The sequence below is a fragment of the Liolophura sinensis genome, chromosome 12 (assembly GCF_032854445.1).
Source record: "Liolophura sinensis isolate JHLJ2023 chromosome 12, CUHK_Ljap_v2, whole genome shotgun sequence".
NCBI lineage: Eukaryota > Metazoa > Mollusca > Polyplacophora > Chitonida > Chitonidae > Liolophura > Liolophura sinensis.
The window spans coordinates 3,489,941-3,498,121 of record NC_088306.1 but is presented as its reverse complement, the minus strand read 5'-3'; the positions used below and the strand labels follow the sequence as shown (position 1 = coordinate 3,498,121).

Sequence of the window (8,181 nt, the reverse complement as noted above, 5' to 3'; positions counted from 1 at the left end):
GAGAAAGAAGCCATTAAAATCTTCGCATAGGTTGACCGTCAAAATCTGAACCTTTCCATGCTGTCAGCTGGGAGGGGCGCCTAGCAACGCCAAGGGGACGTCACTCGCAGCATCATCACCACCTATCTCCTTGTGTCCTCTCGCCCAGAATTCAAACTTTCATCAATAAAACTCATACCTGCCCAAAGCTTAGACAATTCCCAGCATTTTGATACCAAACATGGACCTGTACACCAAAAACGGCAGGCTGGCAGCAAAAAAAGACTTTACACCCTAAAATACACAGAATTCGCGACTTTCCAGTTCAGCGCCTCCTAGCGGATGGTCGTACACGGACGACTGTCATGGCCGCGTATGGGGTCATCGGGCCGTCTCTAAATTTTTTCTGTTATCAGGCGCCAGTTTCATTCCAAAGCCGCAAGAAAATCAAGGTAAAGTGAATTAACAGGACAAACTGTTTATAATGATTCACTGAATGGTTGTGAGAAGGGTATAGGACTTAAAATAGTACTGTTTACACAAAATACAACCAGCTAGCTTAGCCTCAACAACAACAACACAATTTACAATGTTCTAACCTTCGCAGTACTTTGGCGTTTGTAAGATGGAAAGTCTCTCCCGAGAACTGCTTTGTAGTGTAATACGCCTTACTTTAATCCCGTAGAGACTTGTTTATGTATGCACATGTTGTAAGCTTTTAAAACATAATAGGCCTATCAGCTGTAATTTAGTTTATGGATAGGTAGACTTATTCATTTAAATGTGAATGAATACATGTATGATTATATTCATTTTTCAATGATATTCTAATTTTGTTTAAACAGTTCGCCTAGAGCCATGAATTGCAAGAGAAAGAAACAAACTGTGGCTGAAGATATCAGTGATGCAAAAACCAGAAAGGAGGACACTCGCCTTTATTGTTTATGTAAACAATTAGATGATCCTGATAGATCCATGATCCAGTGTGATTTTTGTGACGAATGGTTCCATCCTGCCTGTGTTGATCTGGAAGAGGGTGAAGTTAATGATGTTGGAAGATGGTACTGCCCACCATGTACAGATGTTATGGCACAAAATCCATCACTGTCGCGTAAAGGTATAGAAAACGGGGTCATTTTACTTCTACTTACTCTTGGGCACATTAATATTATATTGACTGTTTATTGTAATGACTTAATTGATCTGACAGTGTTAATATGTTAGGCTATTTTCAGTCAGCTGTTACAATCATATTTGTAAAGTAACACGTCAGGACAGAAAAAGTTAACCCAGTCATGTGGTAATTTGTCAAAACTGCGTTTCAGGTTTTCTTGGGTTTCAAGGGAGAGTAGCACCGAAAGAGGGATGGGGAGAAGAATTTTTGTTGGAGGACATCGATGAGTCTGTCATTCAAGTAGAAACCAAAAGACATCGTGTTGAAGGCTGGAACCTGTTTCGAGAAGGTCGTGTTACTGGACTGAGCAGCAATAAAAACGGAAATTATGTATATTTCCGTAGTCAGTGTCAGGCATCCATGAGACAGCTGTCCTATAATGTGTTTATCTGTTTCAAGGGCAGTCGAAGGCTTAAGTGGTCAACCTGTTCGTGCCCTGCTGGAATCGATGGCCAGTGTAAGCATCTTGTGGCAACTTTGTATTGTTTGATAGATCTGTACAGACTAGGGATAAACAAAATCCCAGATGCTAAGACATGCACACAAAAACTTCAAATGTGGCATGTCCGAAAACCTGTGACAGACGAACCACTGCTTTTTTCTGACATAAACTTTGTTAAGCATGACCCAGAGAGACCAGTAAAAGGGGACCTTGGTTGTAGTGTGAAGCAACATAATCCTGTACCTGAGTTTGCAAGCACTGTGACACAGGTAAAAATTCAGAAACTTGTTAACTTATATGATTCCAATTGTATTAAGTTACCAGTCATAGACACCATCAGGACCAATCAATGTATTCCAGTGTTGCCTAAACAGCAAATGGATGGAAGCCTTCATTCTGAACTTTTTGAATTAATGAATGGAACAGAATATAACTTTAGTGTGGATGATTACACAACTAAATTGACTGCATCAGAGAAACAACACTACAGTTCCATTGTGGAAGTAAATATTGAAACATCTAGATGTATTGAAAAGAAAACTCGATTACAGAGTAAGAGTAAGTTTTGGTTTGACCAGCGCCAACATAGAATAACGGCATCCAACTTTGGGACTTTCTGTAGACTAAAATCATGTACTAATCCAATAACAACTTTCAATAGAAAGCAGAAGTTTTTCACGTGCAGAAGTGTCCGCCATGGTGTAGATTATGAGTCAGCTGCATTTGCCAAGTATAGTGAAGTCCAACCCTGTGAAAGTTGCTCAGCAGGTTTAATAATAAATCCCAAAATACCATATTTAGGTGTTAGTCCTGATAAAATTGTGCTTACCAACAGTGAATTGAAACTTGTAGAAGTTAAGTGCCCTTACAGTGTGTTTCAAAAGAAGGTCAAAATTTGTCAACAAATTAAGGAAAATAATTTCTACTTAAAATATGTTGACGGAGAGGTGAAACTGAGACTCATGATTATTTTTATCAAATTCAAGGTCAGCTTAATATTACTGGTGTAAATATTTGTGATATGGTGGTGTTTGTGCCTCCAGATGATATTGTTATTGTTTCCATTAAAAAAGACAAACACTTTTTTGAAAACAAAATGCTCCCAAAGCTATCTGATATTTATTTCCATCATTTGTTGCCTAGCTTTGTTGATCGCCTCCAATACACTCATTTTTAGAAATATTAAGCATTTTCAATTGTCATGTCAGAATTACATATTGTGGAGCAATGTTTTTCAAGAATGTCCAGTCATCATTTACTCTATTTACATGCACATGTGTATGACTGGAGAAATATGCCTACATACCATAGATTCGTTAATCACATTTCCATTTGTTATTTTCCCATGATACTAATAATGAAGCATTTTCAATCAAATTGTAAGAGAGTTTGAAGGAACTTCATCTATTATATAGAGCAAGTGATGATACATGTATATGTCTCCTTTGAGTATGATGAGTTTCCTTAAATAAAAGTAAAGCCAAGTGAAACAAAATTTGTTCGCAGTGTCACATGATATGTAACAATTCCATCCCATGCCAATCCTGAATTGTTGTAATTCACTTCTTGAAGCCAGCCAATGTATTATGAAATAATTTTTTTTTACTTATTATCAACTTACATTTAGTTGATTGATAATGCTGTACTTAAGAATTTTTTACTCATATGAGGGCTCGTGAAGTGTATGGTTGAAGAAAACCATAGTTTATTGGAGTAAACCATCAACCTTCGCCAAGTACCTGATAACCTACTGACTCGAAGCTGCAGTTAAAGCCCTTTGATGTTCGAGCAAACGAGAAGCAATTCTAATCTTTAAAACCAGTTTACTTTAGACAAAGTGCTAACTGATCTAAGTTACTAACCTTTAAATAATGTACCTGTAAAGTTTGACAAATGGCCACACACAAGCCAAACTTTCTCTATCATTGGACACAAAGATATAGGAACAATGTTCCGAATGATCTCAAATTCCTTAACTTTTCTCACTGCTCGTTCTACATGAACTCGCACAGCTGCAACTCCCCTTGAGAATTTTAACTGTTCATCTGTGAACTGCTGTTGTCCATGCAGAAATGGTGGAATAATAAGAGAAGCCCCCCTTCTTTCAACATCTTCGCGAATGTCAAATCCCCGATCAACCATGAGGCTATCACCATCTTCCAGTAAGTCTAGGAGCCCACAGTGACGAATAATCTTTTTGTCAGAACATCTCCCAGCATATAATGGCGAAATAAAAGTAAGTTGACCTACCGGAGAAATTGCAATGAGTCCCTTCGCAGTGTTGTGGTGTTTGTAAGATGAGAAAGTCTCTCTTTGACAGTCAGATGCAGATGGTTGTTCAATGAATAGTTCTGTACAGTCCACAATAGCACGTGTTGTTGAATAATGTTCTCTAAAGCATGCTGGCATGGTCTTTCGCACTTGTTCAGCTTTTGGCCAGATTGGTAATGATCGAAATCTATCTGCTAAAAAAATAATCCATGTGTTGACAATTTTAGATACATGACCCTCAGATATGCTATACAGATCACCAATTAACCTTTCTTGTAGTCCTTTACGAAGACGCACTAGTGTTATGAAGAGCTCTTCCATTGGTGAGAGTGATCTAGATGGTCCACGTTTCTTTAATAAGTCATACGGTGTACCAGATGATGTGTTCTCTGTGCCCACATAATATAAAAAATTACATTCTGGCTGAAGAAACTGAAAAAAACATGATAAAGATATATAAGACTGAAATCCTGTATAGTACTTTATGTCACTGTCAGAATTGCAAAATCTGAGCAAAGTAAACTTTTCTTCATAGCGCAGTGTCATCAGATTTAAATTGGTCTGTAAAACAGAGGCTTTATCAGGTGAGACGCTAGGTTCATAATCTTCTAAACTGTCATCCCCACTACTGCTGCTCTCCAAATATCTTCTCAAAGTTGTAGGATATATAGTATACATAGCCCCATCAGTGTATTGGCGGGAATAAGAATGCTCCTCCACAGAAAACTGTTGAAGACCTGTAGCTGCTTTGTTCTCCTTGTTCTCGGATGCTACTGAGGAAATCTGTTTCTTAATCTTTCTCCTAGAATGCTGAGTGGAGGTGCCTTTACACCAATGAAAAACTGTTGGAATGGCATCCTTCACAAGACAACGTCTTATGCCTTGGTGTTTTGGATAACAATCCTCTGTAAAATGTAAAGAGCACACACGAGTGTGTCTGTTTATGGCAAAATCTTTACCAATGTCTCTCCTTATGTTCACAATCCATTTTTTTACCAAATCTTTGTCCGAAGGGAAACTGTGAAATGACAAATGTTTACAGCTCTCAAGTCTAGTGTCACTTGAACACAAAGGCACACAGCAATGATGAGGCATTTTAGATTCTTTCTGGAAGTAAACAGAAGAATAAGTTGTCAGTATAAGTGTAGATCTAGCATCCCTTCGTCTCTTTTATACCATTCTTTATGTACAAGAACATGAATAAGGTTTATTAAGTCCAAAATATTTCAAAAACATTGAATACCAATAGTAAACTATACATTTTAACAGGCCTATATTTAGCTGTGAACCTAAATGAACACCTAGATTGCACATGCATTCAAAACATGCTAAATGGATATATTTTTCTCAGAGCAATTTATGAACTAGTCAGAAATTACTACCTATGTATTTTATGCACTATGCATTACAAAGTAGCCTTAAAATTTAAATTCAAAATTCCCCAACCAAGACTACATTGGTTAATGTAATTCTGAAATCAAGCAACACATTCATGAGATTTACGGAAGCAAACAGCTCCAGATATGTTGGATTGATCATGAGCGACATGTGCCACAGTTCACGCAGACATTAGAATTGTTGTCAATCCTCTGCCCTCTGTAAATGCCTATGAGCTAAAGTTTTCACGGCAATCATGTCTGTTCGTGAAATAATCCCATTTTCCTAGTGTATAGGATTTATTACCTTATCAAGATGGTGGTAGACCCTGAAAGTGTTACTGCCATAGTCCATGTTTGTCAAGGTCAATATGAGATTAAGTTAGATAATGTGTAAGAGCGTGAGGTTCGCCAGGGAAGACGAAATTACTGTAGACAGCGGTAAAAGTCGCTTACTGACAATCCGACACATTTGGGGATGTACTTTTTGTTAGTTTCACAGCTGTGTTGCTCGATCTCAGAGTGTTACATTCTGCATCTAAGAAACATTTACTGAACATGAAAGTGTTGTTGTTGTTTCAACGAGTCCGCTGCATCTACGTTGTCGAAGTATTGTATTTTAACACTAAATATGAGTTTCATGCAAAACACACGTGAGTATATAGATACATGGTTATTTCTAATCCCTCACCTCAATCACGCAGATGTCATGAAAAGAAAAAGACGACAGCTTTTGTGGAAAACAGGCGAAACTGCTACATGACCCCATACGCGGCCATGACATTCCTCCGTGTGCGATTCACCCGCTAGGAGGCGCTGAACTGGAAAGGGGCGAATTACATCCCTCCCGAAAAACGGAAGTTGTAATGGGGGTCTGTGTCCATCTAAGGGCCGAAGAGCAACATGGAAGGTATATAAATTCACGACAATGTTTTTGTTATTGGCGTTTTATAGGTTTTTTGCCGTAAGGCAACGTTAATTACGAGAAAAGTTGCGAAAAATGGGAAAGCCGGATAAGGCCATCATCGTGTCATCTAAACGGCTATCGACTGTAATCTAAGTCCTGTTTTAAGCGGCGCCGATGGCTCAGTTGATAAAGCGTCCGTGGGGGGTTGGGGGAGATGGGGGATGGGGGGATGGGGTGGTGGTGGTGGTAGATCCAGTGTCAATCCTGGGTCGGGTCACACCTAAGACCTTAAAAGAAACAGGCTGTAGCTACCTCGCTTTGCGTTCGACATTAAGAGGATAGTGCAATGACTGGTTGACCCGTATCACTATAATGGCTCGAGTCGCGCAGCTTTTACTTGCCGTCGTCTCAGTGAAGCGAAACGGTGGAAATTCGTCCTGCAGCAAGGAGGTATAATAATTACAAGTACATGCACTCTAAGGACTCGTTCGTCGTCATATGACTGAAAAATTGTTCACTACGATTGTTAAGCACTGCGTAGATGTTACAGAACATTCTAACCGCATGTTGGTGCAGACAATGTTAAACAAATTACTTCCCGCCCATTCGCCAGAAGGCTTATGGAGTTTAACATTAGTATCATTACCGCATTTTCGTTGCATTAGTATAAATGTACAACATATCAATATATAAAGCTTGTGTTGTCACGTGTCACAAACGAAAAGCAATTTTGGTAGAAAGTATGACTTGATCTTACAGATTCCTGAATATAGGCGACTGGTTAGAAGAAACAGGCTATAGTAATAAAATACATGTACATAAATAAATAAATTCCCTTTAGGCACCCACGTGGCCTGGATATCAGCTGCTCATAGACTACTGTTGTTGTAATAATATTGGCATATCATTGTACTGTAATTCTTCAACCTTTTCGCGTGTTTACAAGGTGTTTATTCAAGCATATTCTTAGGGCATTATTCTGTGTTGACGGACAAAATTATACTTTTTGTGAAGCTCTGAAACTCTCCAATCCAATCAATGTAGTTTTGTCTCCAAAATGAAATTAAAATGTGCATAAATTGCACTGAAAGTTGCTCTTTCATATGCGATGAGGTCGAGGAAATAGCGTAATGTCCGGAAGTTAAAAGTACTAATCGACGTCGAACACTAACATGTCCCGTTGCAGTTATCTCCCTTCCATTTATTTTGTAGCTGACCAGATACCTGAATTTGAATACGTGTAGAAGTCTTTCAGTAAAATGTTTTATGTTGGGAATAATGCTAAACGGAACATGAATACATGTATTAAACGCCTTTAACGTGCCACTTCAGTCCCAAGAGACGCCAGGTTGAAATATTAAACTGATATAAAGGATACCCCATGGAATATAGCTTTCACCACGGATCAAAAGAAATGAAAAAAAAAAACCAAAAACATAAATATGCTGAATAACGCTACCGGCAATTAACCCCTGTAAGTGTAAAGTCCTGAAAAACAAAATCTGCAGCAGTTTCCGTAAAATTTACCAGATGTGACGTAGAAATATTCCTTATGTGTTGATGAATCAGGCTGACTGTCCCTTCATGGTGAAGTACCCGTACAAAGATTTGACTTATATGCCAGACTGATGTTTAATTCATTCTTGTACTGCAGATGTTTTTACTTGTGCAGTGGTGGTCAGTTTTATGGGTGGAGGAAAGTGGAGTGGCTGGGGTAAACCATCTACCTTTAGCAAGCCACTGACACATTTTCCCACACATAATCTAGACTTGCAGGCAAAATTGTTGAAAAACAAGCGGTCTCCAATGATTATAAGGTTGGACAATGGGGAACTCGTGAAGCTCCTGCATGCCTGTATCAAGACGGCCCAAAGCTGTGAACTCCTTTGTTCTTTTTCTTATTGCGTCACAGTTATCGGTGTATGTGTGCTCATAAACCATATACGAAGTACATGCGCATTGCAACCTCATAGAAGAAAAAGCTGCGTTCCATCATCATTTGGGTCTATGTACAGCTTGTCGAGTCTGCCAT

At 38.7% G+C, this 8,181-nt stretch overlaps 2 protein-coding genes across 2 annotated transcripts; one reads left to right on the top strand and one right to left on the bottom strand.

Annotated features, from left to right (window-relative positions):
- The first annotated feature begins 426 nt into the window (after positions 1-426).
- On the top strand, positions 427-2,772 carry LOC135479346 (uncharacterized). The gene is given in 3 exon segments (XM_064759169.1): positions 427-1,096; positions 1,305-2,552; positions 2,555-2,772. Coding segments are annotated over 3 exon segments (1,725 nt in total). The 5' UTR covers positions 427-837.
- Positions 2,773-3,326: 554 nt separating this feature from the next.
- LOC135479242 (uncharacterized) lies at positions 3,327-6,070 on the bottom strand. The gene is made up of 2 exons (XM_064759045.1): positions 5,934-6,070; positions 3,327-4,973 (listed from the first exon to the last, which is right to left on the bottom strand). The coding sequence occupies exons 1-2, from the start codon at positions 6,024-6,026 to the stop codon at positions 3,453-3,455; spliced, it is 1,614 nt and encodes a 537-aa protein (XP_064615115.1). The 5' UTR covers positions 6,027-6,070; the 3' UTR covers positions 3,327-3,452.
- Between the last annotated feature and the right edge of the window lie 2,111 nt (positions 6,071-8,181).